The sequence below is a fragment of the Podarcis tiliguerta genome (assembly GCF_965153285.1).
Source record: "Podarcis tiliguerta genome assembly, chromosome: 14".
Lineage (NCBI taxonomy): Eukaryota > Metazoa > Chordata > Lepidosauria > Squamata > Lacertidae > Podarcis > Podarcis tiliguerta.
The window spans coordinates 43,582,261-43,605,341 of NC_139547.1; the positions used below are offsets into that span (position 1 = coordinate 43,582,261).

Genomic DNA, 23,081 nt, shown 5'->3' on the forward strand with positions numbered 1-23,081 from the left:
CATTGAAATCAGTAAGATTCGCTTTGGAGTAGGCATGACTAAATTAACGACTGCAAAGCGTTGTCGTGAAAAAGAACCGATTTCCTGCTTATGGACTTTGAATTAATTCTTTTGCGTTTCTGGTGTTTGTGCCCATGGAGACTGCCAGCTGCAAATGGGAACCAGACGTTTTACCAGGGAACCGTGGAGAGCGCAACTCTTTGTCTGCCTTATTTAGAGACATGCGTAGTACCAGGGGACGTCGCTGCAAGGAGAAGCGGCTGGCAAGGAAGCTGATGGGGGAGACACGTTGGGCTGTTTTGCTGCGGCTGCTGGCGGAAACTTCGATCCAGTACTGCCTCTCAGATATTGCGTTGAGAACTCCACGAGGACTAGCGCCTTGGTTAATCCGTGTGGAGAACAAGATTGCACACCGCTTCTATAACTCAAGCCCAATGTATGTTAAGTCAGTTCAATGGGACTTGCACTCAACTGTCAACAGGGTGAAAATTTAATACACCTTTGGGTGACAGGCAAAAAGGTTCTTTTTCAACCAGGCCTTTTCCTGACTTGATCTACATCCCATACCCTTTTGAAAAATGCTGGCTCTTTGGGGTTTTTTAAAATTGGGTTATTGGTTTTGTTTTGATTTTATGTATTTGATATTTTATGTGAACCATCCTGAGACCTTTGGGTATAGGGCGGTATAGAAAATAGATAGATAAACCTTCCTGTTAACGGATAGGCGTTATTTCGAAATAATCACACTGGGCGGTGACCTAGAATGATTGCATTACAGGAAGCAGAGTTGTTTTGCTGTGGGAAAGTCAGGGTGTGGAACGTGGGCGTTTACCCCCCCCCCCCCCCCATATTTCAGTCACTAACTTAGTTATGCCCCAATAGCCTCAAAATTTAGCCCTCTAACAAGCTTTTCACTATTGGCATGCTTGGCACCTGTTTAACCATGTCCCGTAAATGCAAGAAGGAGTGCACTTAAATACAAATAAGTTTTGTTCAGCAGCCAGCCCTCAAGGCAGAGTGTGCTTGTGAAAATACAGTACATAACGGAACCCACAACATATAGGTATATAATCTGTCACTTTGAATAGAGCAGGCTTTTGAGACACTTTGTGCTGTCATAAGTTACTCAGTGTATCTGCAAGGCTGCAATTTCATTTTGCTGCTTCTTCACTCTGTCAGCACTCCAGTCTTTTGACAGAAGTTTCTACCCAAACCATACATTGAATAAATGCAACACAACAGTGTAGTGAGAAAATATATTTGTAACAGAAATTAGATATACACATGAGTAAGGTTTGAGACTTGGGGACTGCATTTTTCCAGATTAGTTTCCAGGTATGATTGAAGCTTTCATGTTTCTGGGTTGATCGTCTTTGCAGCATTTTCCCCCATTCTTTAACTACTTCCAATAATTGCCTTCCCCATTTTGGAGAAGTATTCGGGAAATAATTAATGAGCAGAGAGAAATAAGTCTCAACGGTTTGTTCAGACTTCTCCAGCACCTGAGTAGGAAACCCCATTTGGCTAACTACACGCAAATCCAAATGTCTCATTTATTAGGGAATTCTGTGCTTTAAAAACTGGTGATTACAGGTAATCATGTACATATTTAAATAGGCTGGTAATTAACAATGTAGATGAAATGGCTTGTATGATATATTTCTCAGGAATTATTTTTTCAGTCTTCAAAGTGCCAGCTAAATATGTTATGTTCACACCTTTGTTACACTAATTTCTCTTTTGTGGCTCTTACTAATGCAGTGAAACACTCATAACTGTCAAGATTTGAGGGCATTTGTGTCTTTAGAAGCCATGCCTAATCTGCAGATAAAGCTCTTTTGTTTTTATAAGTCAGCACAATCAATTATTTTTAAAGAATTACATTGCTACAACCAATCTTAAAGAAAAGTTGTAGAGACTTAGTTCCAGAACACCACCACAATGTATACCACTTCATAAAATGTTTATTTAGGATGGTAACACAGGATAAGTCATGCAACAGCTCAGTAAAAAAGGGAATCATGTAAAGTTGGTGAAGTATAGTACTTGGTGCTGCTGATTCAGGAATAAGTTTATAAAAAATCACACTCATTGTCCAAAACTGGTACATCTAGAACTGCTTGAAAGCTGAACATGGACATTACTTGTAAAAGTATTTGTATTAAAAAAAGTTGTAGACAGTTAAAAATTGCCACCTAAAGATTACTTCAATTGGACAACTACCACAGGTTCATCCTTACAGCTGCAACACTAAGGCTGCTGTGAATGAAAGTAGAACTTTATGCACTCAAAAAATGAGGAACCGTTTTATCCTGAATGAAAAAATGAAATAAAAATTGTCTGCTGCTAAACCACAAAAGCAAAGAAATCTATATTAAGAAACCTGCGTTGGCACCAAATACTCTCAAGCTGATGTATTCAGAAGGTTAAGAGAGGTATCAGACAATATGCACTGGCAGACACTATAGGAGAATGATTCTTATTTTAAAATGGAGTAATTATAACTAAGGACATTCATGAAATGGTGACATCCTACCGTGAGAATTTTGTCATTTGTAGTTTGATTTCAGTTGACACACTATGTTCAACTTTTTAGGGGGTAAATAAATACAGTGGGATGAAATTTGAAATCAAGAGAGAAGAACGGTTACCATCCATCAGTCAGCACACACCTGTGTGCACCGAAACAAGTCAGTAATTCAAAAAGAATCATTTGAAAATAAGAAGTGTTTGCACTTATTCCTGGTCATAAACAACCCCACAAAATCTCACTTTTGGAACTATTCCAATTGAAACTACACACTGAATTAAATTCACACAGTATTAAGTTTCTTTATGTAAAAAATCTTTATACATAGTAATAAAAAAAGATAAAGGCAAGATGCATCAAACAGAAGTCAGCTGGTTGTTCTCCGGTCCTATACAGCCCACCAATGATTCTTGCAAGAGACGTGGGAGACTGTCTGTTTCAAGCATCTTCACCTTTCGCTTGTGGTAAGGATTGTTCTGTCTAAGCATCCAGGATGGCAGATGCTGGCGATTAGTTTTGGCACTTACGCTGGCAAACTGAGCTTCTTTCCCTTGAGTACTAAAAAAAAAGACAAAACAAGGCATTGTTAAATGTATGCATGCATCCAATTATCTACCACCAAAAAACTAATGTTATTCTGTCATGCATCACCAAGATACACTGGGTTGCACCCAAGTAAGTCATATTCAGAGAAGCCCCACTGAAGTAAAGAGGTCTATTCAAAGTATGATGCACTTAGATACAACTTCAGAGGGTTTTATGGAATAATATGAACAAAGCATATACAGTGGTACCTCAGTTAACGAACTTAATCCGTTCCGGAAGTCCGTTCTTAAACCAAAACTGTTCTTAAACCGAGATGCGCTTTCCCTAATGAGGCCTCCTGCCACCGGTGCCCTTCCACCATTCAGATTCCGTTCTTAAACCGAGGTAAATTCTCAAACCAAGACACTCTTTCCAGTTTTGCGGAGTTTGTAAACCAAATTGTTCTCAAACCGAGGTACCACTGTACCGTCTTCTTTGATGTATTCCACCTTGCATTTTTATGAAAGTGCAATTTATAAATATTTAACGAAATAAACAAAAAAGGAAGCTTGCTACCCCGAGGAGACAAAAAGGTAAAGGAGGAGATATGGTGAGAAACAGTGACTTTTAATATTAGTAGAATTTTGAAAATTAATCTCTAGCCTTTTATTATTTTATAGGCATTTGTAGCCTGCATTTCACCATGCAATCCCAAAGCTGGTTATATACAGCTCAATACAATTAAACCATGTCACATTTTGCAACCCAAAAACATATGCAAAAACATGACAAGGCGAAACAGTCCTCAGAGGGTATGTCTGGGGCCACCACTGAAAAGGCTTTCTCGTGCACTGCTGCTCAACAAACTACATGTGGCAGCAGATCCACAAAGAGGACCTTCCCTGCAAATCTCAACACTGCGGCAGGCCTATATGGGAAGAGGTGCTACCTCTGATATGTTATAATGTTTAAACTCTGATATTCAATACAGTGGAACCCTGTGTTACATACTGTAGATGCTCCTAGTTGCGAACTTTGCCCTGGGATGCAAGCGGAAGTCGCGCGGCAGTGGGAGGCGCCATTAGTGAAAGCACACCTCATATTACAAGTGGTTTTGGCTTAAGAACGGACCTCTGGAACAAATTAAGTTCGTAACTGGAGGTACCACTGTAGAATAATTCCAAAGCAAACTTAGAATACATTTGCTTTGCTTATATTGGGCTGGTAATGCAGACTGCTGAGCCGGGGCAAAATAAGGAAGAGGTGACAATACTGGATGAACTGCGCCACATTCATACAGGACTGAGCTTTGAAGGGCCACTGGGTTCACTTACTCTCCCCCTTTGTGTGTAACAATTCCATCCTTTTCTGGTTTGCAGCAAAGCTCAGCTTGCCACTCAGCCACTGTGTTTGCACGTCACTTGTTCCTAACTATGGCTTTTGCTTGCCCTGCAAACCAGGACTAAAAACCACATTTCAATCCGTTCTCACGTTGTTTCGCAGATAATGCTTTGTTATAAATACACTCAGATCTTGGCTGCATTTGACTCTAGTGTTATGCAACAGTGGGAAACCCCAGAGCACACCCACAACCTCCAAAGTACTGAACAGCTGTGCTTATTTGGATGAGTGACAGAGCTACAATATTATACACAGCATTAATACACTGCAGAAAGCATGTGCAGGGGATCTAGAATACATAAAATCTTTAGGTCTACAGAACAGGAAGGCCATGGCTCGCTCCTTACCTTTTGTAACATACAAATAGAAGAAGTCACAGTACAGAATAGTCTGGACCACACCAGCAACGACAGCTATAAGGTCAAAGAATCCCTCAAAGTAGTAGCGCCAAATCCAGTTGATAAGGTACAAGGCACGGTACAAGCCCAAGAAGAAAAGGTAGTGAGTAGTGATGGTTTCTGCCTCCCCAGTTTTACTGATCATAAAAAGTTGGGGGAGAATAGCAACGGACTCCAAGTAGATGGAGAAGGTCCACAAGATCTGAAAGAGCAAGACAAAAATGTAAAAGTGATACAATCACTTCGCAGCTTCCACGTCTAGTATGGGTCAATCCATATCAAGGGTTCCAATTCTTTTACCTCATGCCATCCAATTATCTTACTATTCTGTGCACTTGTTGAATGATCAAAACTAGGTTTAAATCTAAAATTTTAATTTTTTATCTCATCCCATTTGTGAGTTATGAGGGGTTGAAATTTCAATAAATTGGCAATTTTGCCCCACACAAAAACCTTAAAAGCTCAACCCAGAACTGAGATACCTCAAACCTAAAAACAAAAATCTCTTCAGAACTTCATGGGCTTTAATATGATATGTCACATGATGGACTTACTTTAAATTTTAAATTTAAGAATTTTGAGAGAGATGATGGGAATAACTTTGGTAATAACAAGTTCTCACCTGCAAACCCCACACATGTAATTTTAAAACATATTTGGGAAAAGACTGAATCATATTGTCCTGGAGAGGAGCTTCTTAGCAAAATAATGGATATTCATAGGTAAACAAGAAGAATCTAAAACCTCTATAAACTGATGGCAGGTGCAGAAAAGTCTGGTATGTAATATGATAGCGCAGTGACTTATATACTGGGGGGAAATTAGTAGTGGCTTGAAATAGTAAAAACCAAAGCAATACCTCTATGGAATTTTGTCCATGTTTTAAGTGTGCTATCCTGAAATGGTATGTAGGGATACTTTTATTAGAAGGCTTTCCTCTAAAGGAAAGCAGAATAAAAATGTAGTAGGAAATAAGGTAGGAAATTAGAGGCTTTCCTCTAAAGGAAAGCAGAATAAAAATGTAGTAGGAAATAAGGTGGGTAGTACTGATATATGAAAGTTTTCCTGTGCATTTCATGGATCAGCTAAAATATAAGATGTATATTGTTGCCTATATTTTCCATTTCCCCTACTTTTTAACACACCCTTTAAATAACTGTAGTTCTCCTTAAATTACCCAGATGGCACCAAAGACTTCTCAACTTCTATTTGAGGAACTTAAATTACATGAAGTGAAGGTCATAAGAGCCAGACCAATTTTTCAAGGTTTCAGTTTAGTGCACTGAACACACCACTAATATTTGAGTAACTAATTACGTTTACATAGTTAGGATTATGGTGACTGTGTTGTTCCTCAGATATAAAGAAAGACCACCAACGCACAATGGTATGAACTGGGATCTGGATATACTTCTAACTCCAATCCCTGTATTGCTTTGGTTTAGGATTGCATGAAGCAATGGTGGAGCCACCTTCTCCTGGATTAACTCAGGATTAACACTCATTTGTGCCTGAAGATCAAACTGGGCTTGAATTTTAGAATGTTCCTATACATCTGCTCTCCACTACGGTTGGCTAAAATCAATCAGGCTCTCCTGAGTTGGAAGGAACCATGAGGGTCATTCTAGTCCACCCCCTGCAGTTAAAGAATCTTTTTGCCCAACATGGGACTCGGACCTTCAGTTCTGAAATTAAGATTTTGTGCTCCACCGACTGAACTACCACAGATTCTTCGTGTACCTGCCCACTGAGTTCTCTGTGGCGTACTAAACCTAATTCTACCGGCACAGAGGTGCCAATGAGCTTTCATGTGAATAATTTTGGAGCCCACAGACTCATTAAACAAAAATCCTTGCCTAAATCCAGATAAGCAATTTGCACCGAATCACACACAGATTTTGATAATGACATTTTACAAGCAAGGTTATAGGAGAAGTTGATTTCAAAATTCCTAAAGAATTTTGTTTTTAAACCTGGTTGGGATTTTTCAGCACTATATGGGAGCAGCCCACCAAAGCAAAATCTAAGCCAGCCAAACAACTAGCGCCAGCTCTTTTAAGTCACTGGACCACGCACAAATACTATATCAAACAAACTGTGCAGCTTTGAGTGAAACATCAAGCTTACGATGCAGCATAAAGAACAAAGTGTTCTGTTTTATTTCAGTTACCCAAGTCCTCTTTACATTGTTTCAGAAGCCAACGCTTTAGGAATAAACTAACCTCCAGGGGAGAGAAGTCATGATTGACAAGAAAAGACAGCCCACCAACTGGAACCACAAGGAACTCCACTCTGAATGTATCGTGGTTTCCATCATAGGTAGCCTTAAATTTCATGTAGATCAGGTAGACTGTGGCATATGAGCAGGCAACGTAGATAAGCTGAAAGGAAAAGACCCAGATGAGTTATCAGGCTATTAGTCTGTTTCCTCCATAAAAAGCATTTTATGCATACAACAAGGAACAATGTTGACCATTGAAGCATGTTCCCCCTTCCTGCTCCCATTTGCTCAGTTACATTCATCAACATATTGCACTGTCTACAACAGGAAAGCCATTATTCATTTTCTGGGGACCAGCTCTTTTTTAACATAGAAAACGGTTACCCGGAACATAAGGAAGTACAATTCCCACCCCCTCCCAAACCTACCAACTGATTGATTTGGGTTCCTTCAGAAGTTTAAGGAAAGTGGGATCTTTGCCTCAAGTTTTAATGGCTTGAAAGCAACATAAATCTTGTCAATTCTAATGCTGCAGCTTCAACTATAGATGCTTAAGTTGTAAAATCTCATTGATTCTGTACCCCTACTTACTGCAGCTAGAGCATTTGTGTGAGAAAAGGTGAAACTACAGTAAACCTGCAACATGCGCTTGCTTTACTCATGGGATCACAACTTTAAATAGTCATTAAAACAATCAATCAATGGAGAGTGAGGGAAACCCAGTTCCCCATTCTCCATTTATTTATTTTTCCTCCACTCACAAACACAGTGGGCTTTCCTTGCTTACTGAGCTTTGGGAAGGCAGCGTGAGGGCTCTGGCAGTGTCCCAAAAGCAGCCCTCTGCCTCACTGGGGGTAGGGGCAATTTTGGGGGTTCCTGACTGTGCATGGACCCTGGAACCAAACCGTTTTGTATGTGGTGGGGCCACTGCACTCATATGAACAGTTCTGCACTTTGTGGTGGCTTTTCCCATACAATCTTTCTGCAATTTTCTATGGGTTCCAAAATCAGTCATTGATAAAGAAACAATATTATTTAATACAGGGCATTCCAAACTCAGCGTTGTGATATGTTGGTGAGTCGGCTGCAGTATGTAGGTGTGTTGTGCGAACGATCTCCTGGGGCTGGAAAGGGGTTCGTTTACTAAATAAAACTGAATGACTATGTCATGAAATGATGCACATCTAAAAAATGTGTCACCAACATGGAAAGTCTGGGAAGTTAAAACGTTATGGCCATCTCCTGAGGAAATAAATCATTTATTAAATCTGCATATGGGTAAAAGTGACAGTTCTGAAGCAAGGACCACTTCTTAGAAAGATTTTACCCTAAAATAGTGATTGCCACGTGCAACTTATAAAAATGCCTGTTACTTTCAAATTTAAAGCTGTGGTCTGTGGGCCACCAGTGATTCATTCAGATTGATCTGTGATATACCGTATTTTTCGCCCTATAGGACGCACCGTCCCATAAGGCGCACCTAGTTTTTTGGGGGGGAAATAAAGGAAAAAAATTATTTCCCCCCCAGGCGCGGGGTTGGGGAAGCCCGAGCTTCCCCCGACCCCAGCCCCCAAACAGGCAGCTCTCTGCAAGCCGTGGGAGCCCAGTGCTGGCTCCCGCTGCTAGCGGAGAGGTCCGCGAAGCCTGGGCGCGCTGAGCTCAGCGCGCGCAGGCTTCGGCATGCAGGCACGTCTCCGCCAGCAGCGGGAGCGTTCCCGCTGCTAGCGGAGAGGTCCGCGAAGCCTGGGCGCGCTGAGCTCAGCGCGCGCAGGCTTCGGCATGCAGGCACGTCTCCGCCAGCAGCGGGAGCGTTCCCGCTGCTAGCGGAGAGGTCCGCGAAGCCTGGGCGCGCTGAGCTCAGCGCGCGCAGGCTTCCGCATGCAGGCACCTCTCCGCCAGCAGCGGGAGCGTTCCCGCTGCTAGCGGAGAGGTCCGCGAAGCCTGGGCGCGCTGAGCTCAGCGCGCGCAGGCTTCCGCATGCAGGCACCTCTCCGCCAGCAGCGGGAGCGTTCCCGCTGCTAGCGGAGAGGTCCGCGAAGCCTGGGCGCGCTGAGCTCAGCGCGCGCAGGCTTCCGCATGCAGGCACGTCTCCGCCAGCAGCGGGAGCGTTCCCGCTGCTAGCGGAGAGGTCCGCGAAGCCTGGGCGCGCTGAGCTCAGCGCGCGCAGGCTTCCGCATGCAGGCACCTCTCCGCCAGCAGCGGGAGCGTTCCCGCTGCTAGCTGAGAGGTCCGCGAAGCCTGGGCGCGCTGAGCTCAGCGCGCGCAGGCTTCCGCATGCAGGCACGTCTCCGCCAGCAGCGGGAGCGTTCCCGCTGCTAGCGGAGAGGTCCGCGAAGCCTGGGCGCGCTGAGCTCAGCGCGCGCAGGCTTCCGCATGCAGGCACCTCTCCGCCAGCAGCGGGAGCGTTCCCGCTGCTAGCGGAGAGGTCCGCGAAGCCTGGGCGCGCTGAGCTCAGCGCGCGCAGGCTTCCGCATGCAGGCACCTCTCCGCCAGCAGCGGGAGCGTTCCCGCTGCTAGCGGAGAGGTCCGCGAAGCCTGGGCGCGCTGAGCTCAGCGCGCGCAGGCTTCGGCATGCAGGCACGTCTCCGCCAGCAGCGGGAGCGTTCCCGCTGCTAGCGGAGAGGTCCGCGAAGCCTGGGCGCGCTGAGCTCAGCGCGCGCAGGCTTCCGCATGCAGGCACCTCTCCGCCAGCAGCGGGAGCGTTCCCGCTGCTAGCGGAGAGGTCCGCGAAGCCTGGGCGCGCTGAGCTCAGCGCGCGCAGGCTTCCGCATGCAGGCACGTCTCCGCCAGCAGCGGGAGCGTTCCCGCTGCTAGCGGAGAGGTCCGCGAAGCCTGGGCGCGCTGAGCTCAGCGCGCGCAGGCTTCCGCATGCAGGCACCTCTCCGCCAGCAGCGGGAGCGTTCCCGCTGCTAGCGGAGAGGTCCGCGAAGCCTGGGCGCGCTGAGCTCAGCGCGCGCAGGCTTCAGCATGCAGGCACCTCTCCGCCAGCAGCGGGAGCGCTCCTGCTGTTTGCGGAGAGGTCCGCGAAGCCTGCATTCGCCCCATAGGACGCACCCAGATTTCCCCTTCATTTTTGGAGGGGAAAAAGTGCGTCCTATAGGGCGAAAAATACGGTATCTGTGGAGTTGTTGTGGATGTAGTGTGGCACATCTATTGTATTAAATATTCATATTGATTTTTATTGCAACTTTTATTTCTTATATCACATTTTATTGTATTGCAGTTTGTAACCTTTCTACTTACTGGGAGCAATAGGAAGCAGTGCTTATTCCAGGCATAGGCAAACTCGGCCCTCCAAATGTTTTGGGACTACAACTCCCATCATCCCTGACCACTGGTCCTGTTAGCTAGGGATCATGGGAGTTGCAGTCCAAAACATCTGGAGGGCCGAGTTTGCCTATGCCTGGATTCCATCCCCTGCCTCCTGCTCCTGAGCTGTTTTTGTGTTAGCTGGTCATTGGAAGAACTACCATTTAAGAATTGGTGCTTGAGTTTGTGCTTTTCCTCTTCACTCCCTGTCCCTTTCCACTTGTTCTTTAGATTGTAAGCTGACAGGGCAGGAAATGCCTTGTTTTAATTGATTGTATGTCAAGCACTCCAAGAGTCTTTTCGTCTAAAGCCTGGATACAAATACTCTAAATAAATGAATTAAAAATAAATTTAAAACCATACATCTGCACAGCACATTACAATAGCTATAGCAGTCCCACCCCAAAAAAGCATTGTGGTCTGCCAAGAGTCAGACCCTTGGGATTTTCAAGTGGTCCATGGGGAGAAAGTTTAGGAACCATTGGTATAAAGCAAGGGTAGGCAAACTAAGGCCCGGGGGCCAGATCCGGCCTAATCGCCTTCTAAATCTGGCCTGCGGACGGTCCGGGAATCAGCGTGTTTTTACATGAGTAGAATGTGCCCTTTTATATAAATGCATCTCTGAGTTATTTGTGGAGCTTGGAATTCATTCATTCCCCCCCCCCAAATATAGTCTAGCCCCCCACAAGATCTGAGGAACAGTGGACCGGGCCCCTGCTGAAAAAGTTTGCTGACCCCTGGTATAAAATGTCCACTCTCAGGAGTTTCATTACACCACTGTAGTGAATATTTTAACTCACGCGGCTCTCTTTATGACTACCGAGGAGAATAGCAACCAACTTGAAATAATGGCCTGGCAACCAGAGCCAGGTAGTAGCAGATGTCATGGTCTCTCAGGGACAGGCACCACTTCAGCTAGGCAGCCTGCAGCTCCTGGTTCTTCCAGGTGACATGCATAGATTAGATTGGAAGTGGGTTCAGATCACTATCTAAATTATACACATATTCTGCTTTAGTATATTTGAAGAGTGCTTCATTGGTAGTGGGCTTGGTAACACAAGAGGCATCCAATGTAGTTAATGAGCCTACAGTTAAAGAGGCAGCTCCCAGCTTCTGATTTCAGGGCTTCATCCAGAAGAGGTTACCTTGAGGAAACTGGGCTTCATTACGTTCATGATAAAAATACTGTACACAGACTTAATTATCAAGTGGAGAAGGCCGAGGCTAAGAAAAATTAAATGACTTGCTGAAGGTCACACAAATTGTGTCAGATGTGGAATCCAGGTCAATGCCTAACTAACTAGGCCACAGCAACCCCAGGCGAAATGTTCAAGGTTCTCCGCTCACCATCTGTAAGCATATTCTCAGGGAACTAATGCTTAGAACACTTTAACAAGCGGAACCTAGTTTCCATGCACTGTAGCGCACAGAAAGGACAGCATGAGTCACCATCCCAGAGGTGGTATTCAAGTAGCCAATGAGTCACAGAAAAATCCCTAGAAAGCAGTGGCCAGGATGCCAACAACAGTAACATCTGGAAAGTGCAAAAGCCAGGGCTACCCTGGAGAAAACTCACCAATAATAACTAGTTGTGATTATTAAGATAAAAAAGAAACATGGTCTGGATAAAGTTACACTTGGGCGAAAAGAAATAAAATTCAAAGCAGTCCGACTAGAAGAAAATTAAGAGATGCTGGTTAATTTTACAGGTGACGGGCCTGCTCAGGCAATGGGGTTCTGTAGTCAATTTGATGTTTAGTGGGCCTGATGGGAGTGGGAGTCCACAACATTTAGAGGGCCACAAGATCCCACCCTTAGGTTAAACCAATTTCTTCACTGGATTTGATAGCTGCCTTTCATTGAAATGATTGTAGGATGGCACGCAATAGCTTCATACAAAAATACAATGAATTATAATAATAAAAGACCGCAATATTAAAATCCAAACATTAAAATTGCTACAGAACATATAGCAGAATTTCAAGCAACAGTAACAGTGCATCAGGGCCTGATCAATTTGGTTACTTGCAAACACTTGGATAAAAGAGACTTCAGACTACAGCAAAAGCTACAAACAAGGAAGCAAAATGAACCTCCTGGGATTGCCAAGGTTGTTCCTTGCCAATTCTCTTGTGCCTCCTTTTGGCATTTGCACATACACTTGCATAAACAAGCAAAGCACACACAGATATCTGGGTGTCACTCCCCCTGTCCCTGGGTCCACAGATGAGAAAAGGGCAGGCTATATAAAAGATGGCACTGCCAATTCCATAGCCTCCCAGGATTTCAAGCTGCATCCCCATCATAAGTAGGGCACACATCTTCTTTACCTTCTCCTGTCATTATGGTGGTTCTACTCTGCCAAAGAATCAAAAGAGGATAATTATTTGGGGTTGGATCCGGACTTAGTCATGCTTGGAGTAGACACACGGGAATCAATGGAGCTTATGTTAGTCATGACAAGCTTGTCCCATTGATGGGTCTACTCTAACAATTCTAAGTTTGAAGCCAACCTTTCATCAGTAAAATGGCAGGTTCATATTTTCGTCTTTACAGACTACACAACTGGCTAATAGCAAGAGATTTGAACGAACATTCGGAAATAGTCTGGTTGTGACTAAGCACGGCTCCATAAACATTTCAGTATCATTTACTTCAAAGTAAAGTTGAAGGATTTGTGGATTCTTTGCACATCATGAATAGAAAAAAAGCTGGGCAAACAGTTTTCTGGTAGACCAAATTAAAACTAGAATCAGATAGAGGATCAGCCCTTATTCTAGGGCTCACAGACATGAAGAAAGCTGTGTGAACAAGATGCAATTATGACCATTGTGTTTCCCTGACTAGACAGGGAATTTTTGACAGTTCTAAGGAAAACGAATTAAGTACAGATAAGCACTCCTCATTAGTAGCAACAAGCATTCAATGACAGTTTGAGACAAGCTTCTAATCACTTTTTATTCTATCATCCTTTCATATGGGGTGACCCCAAAACCAGGGGACAAATCAGATCTACACATCTGTTTAGCACCAGTGGTTCTGCAGCACCAAGTGCTTCCATACCCCTCATTGGACCTGCTTTTTTATCTTTTTGTATTACAGGTGTAACTCTTTACACCAAGTCATTTTACTTAGCTCACAATTCATATAAATATTTCATAACACAACCCGCATACATTGGAATCCAATAAAAATTCAGCTGCTTGAGAGAGCATATATATCAGCACAAGTACTCCAGACTCATCCTCGAGCCCAACCAATACTCATCCCCTTCATGTATTTGTAGTCAGAATTGCATAAGCAAACATTCACATTAATATCAAAATGGAAGTCCACCAGAAACCCAGCCTTGAAAGTGGGTTTGGCTCAAGGTTGGCTTTCTCCACCACGCTCTCCCAGCAAAGCTTCCAAGTCAGGATTGCTGAATGCCTGCTTGTGGAGCAGCTGGTGTATTGAACTTATGGAAGTTGACTAAGAGAGCTGTAAAAAGGTCATGTGCATCCAATTAAGGCAGGTCCGTTTGAGCACGTTGCCATACATTCAAGACATCCCTACTACAACACAGATTTTACTATCTTAAGAATTTCAGTTTCCATTTTAAAAGTATAACCGGGGGGGGGGGGGGGCAATAAGGAGTGCTTCCAGGAGACACAAGGCAGAGTTCTACTGCTGTTCCTAACACCGTTTCCACTCCCCTCTAACTTGACTGTCATCCCCATCACCTTTAGTCTTCTTTCATTTCTTGAAAAGAAACCTAAAGCCAGTTTTGCAAAGCAAATAGATACTAATTAGCAAGGCACTCTGTCTGAGGACCATATACATTTCATGAACCTTTTCTTTTTCCAAAGGCCAAAGGCACTGGGATGATCACATATATACACACCTGGTTCTTCTGCTCCAAAACTAAGAAACCCCTCAAGTAAGGCACAGAATCCTCAGTAGGTGAAGAGTCAGACAGGGGTGGCATTTCGCCACTTAAGGCAAAATGTGAAGTGCCACTCTGCCCTGTTGCTGCCATCTTGCACTGCCTGCCTCACCACCTCCACGCCAATATTGGGTGAGATCTTGCATGCTCTGCAAGATCTCACACCATTTTGATCTTGCCCAAAACCAGCACCAGTGCTGGTTGTGGTGGGGTAGGTGAGGCATCTGTAGGGGCACTGCCGTGGGGGCTCCCACTGCCTGAGCCTGCAGCCTCACCCCACCTAAGGGCTGCATCAGCCCCAAAGTCGGGCATACTCCAGGGACACAAAATAGTCCCTGGCTTTGTTGCTGGTCAGATACTTTGTAGGAATTTTAAAGAACATAGTCATAGTGATAATAAAACTGGGGGAACCTGATCAAGCTATTGGAGGACAAACTAAGTTGTGACCATCAGGCAATGCAGCAAACTGCCTCAAGAGCTGACTTCAACCCTTTCAGGCAAAACAGTTTATCCATGTGTAAAACAGAGAAAGCTGTCATCTAGGAGTGAAACTCGTATGACTCAAGACACTGCAGGTGACTGGCAATACAAAGGTAATTTATTGTGGCATTTGCAAACCTGCTTCTTCCCTACGGCTGCAACACAGTGGTGGTTGTTTTTTTAATCAGCAGACTCACGTTAACTTTAACATGAACAGGGAGAAGCACATTTGAATTTTCTTTCAGCCTTTACTCGAAATTACCATGGAGGCGAATGCATTAAGAGGTATGCGGAGAAAATTCAGTAGCCCTTCTTGCATATTGAATGTATCGTACCTTCATAGAAGTGTTATAAAAAGAAATGAATGAAGTGAAGAGATCCAGGTAACGAGTGGTGAACACCAGTGCAAAGAGAAGCTGGCTTTTTCCAGATATACCTAAAGGAATAAAAAGAAGTCATGTGAGAAAGGGTATTTAAAAACCCAAGCCATGTGAATTATCTTAGTTCAAAAACCAAGATTCACTGCACACCCACCGCTGCATTGCAACAGAACCGTATGGTAATCTGAGCTCCAGATTCAAAACCCAGAAGTTTCATATATTACCATCTATTGCTACTATTCAGCTTTTTATTCATAACCAACCATGTACCAGGTACCATACTGAACAGGTCAAATCATAAATCCTCTGTATAAGAGCAAAAGGAAGATTTATCAGAAAAGAAGCTAGGTTCACAGAATACTAGTCACTGGAGAGCAACAACAACAAAATGCAACAATGAAGAGAACTAGGGATAGTCCTATGGACCACTGTCACTCACAGAATGTCTTTCTATGCTCTGCCCCAGAAATGGTTCAGTAGCACTGATCAGGAATCACTGTGTATCAAAGCTGACCATCAGCTGGTTGTGGGCATTTTGCCTACTCCGAAAGTTGTTGAGCTTTTTTTTTTACACAAACCACAATATTACAATATTATTGGACCTTTCAATGTCAATTCCGCATTTGAAATCCCAGTAATGTCTGGGAAAATCCAGGTGTATGGCACATGTATGCCATTTCAGTTTATTATTTTTATGTCAGCCAGAGAGGGTATCCCAGTGCTGTGTCCTTAGCAGCCTTGGAAACCTAAACTATGGCTGGAAAGATGTGAGATCCTCTCTTCCAGGTGAGTGACTAAAGAAAGCAGTTGGGTCTGTATCAGCCTCTGCGTTCATAAGACTCAATTCCACTCCCAAACTAATGGAAGATGCCATATCATCACTTGGACCCCCACCTTTCACTCAAACCCTTCTGATATTAAATAAGTATACAGTCAATTACCATCCCAGCCCAGTTCCTAGGGTCTTCCTTCTACCCAACTCCCATCATGGTCACAATGAGTTTATCTAACCTAGGCAGGGCCCACTACCAGATCTGATCCCAAACTGTGAGAAATTCCCACTGAGACATCTTCCATGCCCTATACCTGAAGAACCATCTGCATTGAGAGTCCCTCAGGCAGGACACAGTGGGTGATAACACAACACTAGACATCAATCTTGAGCACATTTACATGCTTCCTATCTCCCACTGAAGTGTGTCTATAACTGAAATTCTGATGGGCAAGTCATTAAAAAAAACAACTCACTACAGTAAGTTCAGAGACCACATTTTTGTAAAGATTGTCTCACTTCATGTAAAATAGGCGTTGATTACAATACATGCCTCATTACATTGTCATAATGTGGCAGCACGTGCCTATTTATTAGCTCTGCTCCATTCAGCTCAATGTGAACAAAGCAAGCAACAGAGGTTGCATTTTTCAGCAACATAAAACAAAAGCATGGATGCACTCTATGACTCAGCCTGTTCTGTCGTGCTATTTTGTCAAGGCAACTGTTTAGATACCACCTTTCTGCCAATGCATTCAAAAAATGGTATACAATCCAATATACTTGTTACAAATGGAAAAGGGAATGAAAACCAGGCACAGAGTGTCATGTAATTGTTGTAATGACCAGACTCAATGGCCACCAAGGGAGAAAGTTCTGAGGTGGAAGGAGTCAGACAGCAATTGGTGCTGGCTGAGCTAACTGACCTTGCAGTCTCTTGTCTTTCCCTCTGATGAGAAAGGGTGCTGATGGAAGCATGAGAATTAGATGTTCAATACTAAGGAAGAAGTGTTCAACAACCAAAAACTTACCACAGGTCCCAATTTTTAAGTTACAGTGGTACCTCTGGTTGCAAATGGTATCTGTTCCAGAGGTCCAGCTGCATCCCGAGGAATTTGCAACCAGAGGACCACTTCTGCGCATGCGGCGAAACCCAGAAAAATACTTCTGGGTTTGCCGCGTTCACATCCCGAAGATTACGTATCCAGAGGGATACGTAAGCAGAGGTACAACTGTACTCTTAGAGCCCTCTTGTTGCTTTTAAGTACTCTTAGTGCCAGATACATTACCTTTTATTTCAGTAGCCCCATGACAGTTCATATTTGTATCATTTTAATTCATTACAATATCTGATGTCTTTTATTCAAAAGGGAAGTAGATGTTAATATTCCCTGTTATAATTGTTTTTCTTAAGCACTTTCCTGTGAAATGTCAGAATGTCATCTACTCTCCCTCTCTCATCTTGATGCAATTGTTTTCTGTCGATCGACAGTGCTTATTCAAAAAGAAATTGTGTTAAAGAATAAGCAAGTATCTTTGTTTTGAACATTAGCTTTTAAAGGCTTAAATTTGGGAGGCTGCGTATCTCTGCTGGTTGCCAGCATTCTCTAGAAGTAACACACTTAGACTCAATGTAACTATATCACATTACACTAACAAAGCCGGTGCTAAACATTTTTTTCTTGTCAGTCTTAGAAAATGATAACACTAAGCCCCTAGAAGAATAAACCTTTCTGGTTATGAAAGTTTTTGCATTAATTGATTTGCAAAGGATCCCTACCCAAACATGACCTCACTACATATACTCTGCTAGCTTCCTCCAACCTTCCCCCTTTGCAAGGACACCTTGAGACAGGGGTAGTCAACATGATGCCCTTCAGATGTTCCTGGATTTCCAACTCCCATCATTTCTGACCATTGCCTATGCTGCCTGAGGCTGATGTGAGTTGTGGTCCAAACAACTTCTGGATGACACCACACTGGTTATCCCTGCTCTGGGGCAAAATAGTAGTCAGAAAGGGTACAACCAATTGTTCCAATGATGCTTTGCTCAAAGGCCCAATCAGCTGTCTCCCAACTACCCAGATCTCACTTGCTCCTTATGGGCTTGCTAGTGTTGAATGCACTATGAATACGTAGTGTTATAGGCATTCAAAATAAATATAAAATAAGCTGTATGCAGGCTAGGATAGTACATGGAACAAAGTTTAACAGTGAATGGGTCATACTCTAATAGCTATTTAATTTAATAGCTATTAACATGCTATTAAAACAGGTGCCTTTGCATATATAACTGCTCAATCCTTATCAAAAAGTGAAGTTTCAGTTCATTGAGGTTTACTCCCAAGCATGATTACATGATTGCAGCCAGTTTACAATATTTATATAAGTTTATATAAGCTTACTAAGGACTAAGCTGCCCTGTGGTCAACTAGCCTTACTTTTACATAAGAATGCCATATCATCAAGCTGTATGGATAATAAGACTGCTTGGTTACAAAACAGAAATATATATAAAGTTAATGAATTCTAGCTCTAAACAGTTCTGCATATGAGGGGACTCATGGTTTATTCAAACTCTGGCTACTTCTCTACAATAACTCCAGTCTGCAGCTTTAAAAAGAGCTCTATTAAATTCCCAGGAATCAGTCAACTGTGAGTGATGCATTTTGCCATCAGATAGCATTTCCTCTGCCTTACAAAGTTCACAGTTCAAAATCTACTTGGCTTGATCATAAAGACTACAAACAAAATTACCAACACAGAATCAGTCTAGAATAGTATTTAGACATAAGAACACAGTTCAAAGTCAAACCATCAATGCAGGATAAACAAGGACTGTGCGTCTAAGTGAAATGTACTGAATAGCTTCAGCGGCTTAAAAAACTTGTGACTGAGCTTGCTTTCCTTTCCTCCCTTCCTTTTCCCTCACCTGTCATGTCTTGTCTTTTTAGACTGTGAGCTTAAGGGCGTGCCATCTTAAAGCAACTTACAAAAATCTATTCTGAGACTAAAATCAGGGTGTAAATGCTGTAAACAAACAGGCACACAGAAGCATCAGAGTGAGTAAATTCTCATTTCTAGGTTAAAATAACAAAAATCTATCTTCAAAATAAGCGATTAAAACAGCCCTTTTGGGAACAAGTTTTGTTTTGCAATATAACCAGGGATTTCTTCAGTTGAATAAGTTTCTATTGAGGAAATGACATGGGGTGCAGCAAGAATACAACTGATCTCTCTCTTCCAGGCCGCTCTGTTCACCACACCTTCTGTTAGCTGCCACGTCAGACTAGGCCAGGAATCCCAATTGAGAGCCTATTCTCCCAAGCCTTGATTCAGTCATTTGCTTCCAACTTTCAAATGCAGCTGGCAATGCAAGTAAAATAGCTTGCCAAGCTCTCAGATCAAGTCGGATCACAGGTTAACCCCTTCAGTTACAAATAAATAAAGGGTCTAGCATGAAAGTCTATAAACAGAGGTTCCAGAATTCAGAAGAACAACCTTGGAACTTTCAAATTATGCATAAAAACCTGCTGTTTCTGCAAAGCACTCAGAAAAAGCACAATTTAGGCTATGTCATATGTCTTCGATTTCAGAACTACTGCAAAAAGACAATGCATCTTGATTAGGATGGTAAAACTCATTTTTTCCTGCAAGTCCAGAATCTGAAAGGGAAGTTCTAGCCTCAGGAAAGCAAACTACCATCCCCTTTGCTTTAAGTCCATTCATTCTATTTGTGCACAACTGCCTCAAAATGAATACGATGTCTGAATGGTAGGACGGGGAGAGAGAGAGAGAAAGTCATATTTCCTGCAGCTCCCTTCACACTGTACCATGATTTTGCTTGGGCTTGAATGCTGCTCCAGGAATTTTCTTTCACCTACTACATCACTGTGTGCTAAGAAGGCACTTCATCTGTTCATTCATCTCATTTATATTATTGTGCTCTTTCTTCTTGAAGCAAGAAAGAGATAACAAAGTTAATCAGGTTGCCTAGATTTTGACTCATTCCGAGTCTCTACCGACATAGCTTCATTTCACTAGCACTATGAAATCTCTCTACCTACAACACTATTAAAAGAAAAATAAAACCTCAAACCGTTCGTGCACTTAGTTCACTCCGATGGGATCTTCATCAACAAATATATCCCATACAGAATACGTATAATGAATATAAAGCCCTGTTTTCAGGATACCCTTTCAAAGATATTCATAGAGTTGTCCTACCCTCCCCTTTTTGAAAGACAGTGACCTTAACCTCTACTCTCTAGACTTCACAGCTTCCAGTGCAGTATAGGCTTACCAACTCTATTTGATGCAACTGCAGGAGTGGCCCCCAATCAATATATTTTATCACATATTACATTCTTCCTCCAAGGAACTCAGGAGCAAAACACATGATCTCCCACATCCTTACCCTAGCAACAATCCTGTAAAGGCAGTTACAGTTCAGAGAGGTCTACGGTCACCTGACAACCTCCACCAGGAATTTGAACCTGGGTGTACCTGGCCCTAGTTCAACACTCTAGCACTGAACTACACTGGCCCCACTCTGCAGTACCCCACAAGTTTTCTCTAGCAGACAACTCCACTTAATGCAACATCCCATAACCTTTAAAAGAAGTCACTTCTCAGATCTCCCCCTTTAGAAGTAGGAGGCATGGCAGGAATACGATCCCCAAATCAGCATCACAACCCCACCCCACCCCCCGCAAGCATTCCATGAGCTTCCACAATTACACCAAACCCTCACCAAATACAAGAGTAAGTGGGGGAACCCATCACTCCCCCCCCAAATGAGTACCCCCAAATTCCTAACCTGCTCCAGCTTCCCATAAGCTCCTCACTTACAAGAAATCTCCACCCCATCACCACCCACCCACCTCCACACCCCCAAAATCTGACGTTCTTGCCCAACTCGACACACAGGAGACAGCATTTTTTGTGGGGGGGGGAGGGTTGGAAATCGCTCCACCTCAACATCCCATAATCAGCCAAGCTTTTTCCGCCAACACACACAGAGGAGAATATGGGGGCACCACCCCCAAAGTAGGCACTCCCTCCTCAGTCAGGCTCCACCACAACTGAAGGAGGCGAACTACCCCCATAAAACAAGAGGGCATGGGGAGCACCCCTTCCAAATCTCCCCTCCACTGAAGGCAAGCATAAAAAGGGGGTGGCAAGAGGGACGCACCCTCCCCACTCCCCACACCAAAGTCTCTGAAAGGAAACCCCATAGGGAGGAATCACACCCCCCCAAAATCTGCACCCCAAATTTCCCCGCTCGTTTCGCAGTGTAACGAGGGGGCAGGACCACCAGTCCCCCCCACTTCCCCCCCTGAGGTGAGGGGCCGAGGCGGGTCCCTCCCCCTCCCCCATGGCCGGGGGTCGACGTCCCTCGCGCCGCCTCAGCCTCGCCAACCGCCCGCCGAGCCCGACGCACCGGCGCACGAGCGGGTCTTCCAGATCTTGAGGAGGAGGATGATGATGGCCGCCAGGTGGGAGAGGTCCCCGGTGAGGCGGAAGACGTTCATGGCGCCGGCGGCCGCGCTGGAGGAAGAGGAGGAGGAGAAGCGGGGAGAGGAGCCGGCGACCGGAGCGAAGATGGCGAGAGCGCAGCGGACACCGAGCGACGTGGCCCGGGGACGTGGCCAGAGACAGCCAGCGCGGGCGCGGTGCACGCCGGGAGAAGTGGGGGTGGTGGGGGAAGGAAAGCGGAGAAGGCGGGGAGGAAAAGCCACGCCCCCTTCTTTCCCTCACAGCTGATGGGCGGGGCTCGTGAGGGATCCTTTCCTACGCACGCGCACATTCTCCCTCCCCCCCCTACCGCATCCTCGGAAAGGGCGCACGACGGGTTTTTTTCTTCTTCTTCTGCGCACGCGCGCATATCTCCCACACCGCAACACAAGACTCGCCCTCTGCCGTTCCGTCCTTAGAAGGTAGAGCTGCGCTTGCGCTGTATGGAGGAGCAATAATTCTGGAAGGCGTGTAGCGGGGGCGCGAGTGCGCCTGCGCCGTTTCGCCCGTTGGCCACAATAGCGGGTTTTAAAAAGTCGGTTCCAGACGTGCTGCCGCGTCTGATACCGGTTGCTAAACTCACATATGTTTTTGATCGACTGGCATTGCTCTGGCCTGGCGTTTTAATGCGTTATGAGCGCTCGGGCATTGTTTTAGGCTGAAGTCGAAATTGCGTAGAGTGTGTTTTTTATATAGAAAAAGTGGTGTGCAAATATGTTTTTAAAAGTATATTTTAAAAGCTGCTTTTCTGGGCAACAGCATCCGAAGCGGCTCAGGCCTGCTGTTATTTTTACTATAATTATTCAGTTACATTGTAACTGTTGACAAGATGACTGCACAACAAAATCGACTTTAGAGTAGCAAAGTTTTTCTGCAGTTTGAAAAACAAAACAAAAAATTGCCCAGGGTCAAGTATTAGCTCAACTATAAAGTACTCATTCAATGATAAATATATATTTGTCACTTTCCACACAAAGCACAGTATAAATTATGTAAGTAGATCATTAGTGTAACTTATATTAACTAGAAACATAGAACTCTAGAGTTGGAAGGAACCCCAAAGGGTCATCTAGTCCAAACCCTTTGAAAGGCAGGAATCTTCCATGACAGATGTCCATCCAACCTCTGCTTAAAAACCTCCAAGGAAAGAGAGGCCACCACCTTCTGGGGAAGTCTATTCCCCTGTCAAACACCTCTTACCGTCAGAAAGTTCTTCCTGATGTTTAGTCGAAATCTCTTTTCTTGTAACTTTAATCTATTGGTTCAGGGCCCACCCTTCAGAGCAGGAGAAAACAAGCTTGTTCCATGCGACAGCCCTATAGATATTTGAAGATGGATTATCATATCTCTTCTCAGTCTCCTCTTTTCCAGGATAAACATACCCAACTCCCTCAACTGTTCTTCATAAGGCTTGGTTTCCAGACCCTTGATCATATTGGTTGCCACACTTCAATTCCTTCAAACTGATAATCTACTACTGCTGCATTTGCCCCAAAGTTCTGCCTTGACATCATTAGATGTTTAGAAAGTTGAGGTAATTTTGATCTGTTTTAGAATGAATAAGTTTTGTTTGTTTTAAAGTAGGGTTGTTTGTTTTTATTTATCTTATTGTGAGCAGGCGGC

The 23,081-nt window shown here is 44.0% G+C and overlaps 1 protein-coding gene and 1 long non-coding RNA gene across 2 annotated transcripts in view; one reads left to right on the top strand and one right to left on the bottom strand.

The window, feature by feature from the left end:
• Positions 1-23,081, top strand: part of LOC310664579 — a 182,905-nt gene that overhangs the window by 5,583 nt on the left and 154,241 nt on the right. The gene's annotated exons all lie outside the window — the stretch shown is intronic.
• On the bottom strand, positions 1,947-21,661 carry KDELR2 (KDEL endoplasmic reticulum protein retention receptor 2). The gene is made up of 5 exons (XM_083413804.1): positions 21,385-21,661; positions 15,125-15,225; positions 7,077-7,235; positions 4,804-5,056; positions 1,947-3,088 (listed from the first exon to the last, which is right to left on the bottom strand). Exons 1-5 carry the CDS (start codon positions 21,473-21,475, stop codon positions 3,054-3,056), a joined length of 639 nt encoding a protein of 212 aa, XP_083269930.1. The 5' UTR covers positions 21,476-21,661; the 3' UTR covers positions 1,947-3,053.

What these genes read in the sequence shown, in the direction of transcription:
- KDELR2 (XM_083413804.1), bottom strand. Translation starts at nt 21,475, where the DNA reads ATGAACGTCTTCCGCCTCACCGGGGACCTCTCCCACCTGGCGGCCATC. An exon ending in GAAGACCCGCTCGTGCGCCG is followed by an intron (nt 15,226 to 21,384) that starts GTGCGTCGGGCT and finishes TTATTCCTTTAG; the next exon opens with GTATATCTGGAAAAAGCCAG. An exon ending in TTTATAACACTTCTATGAAG is followed by an intron (nt 7,236 to 15,124) that starts GTACGATACATT and finishes TTTTCCTTTCAG; the next exon opens with CTTATCTACGTTGCCTGCTC.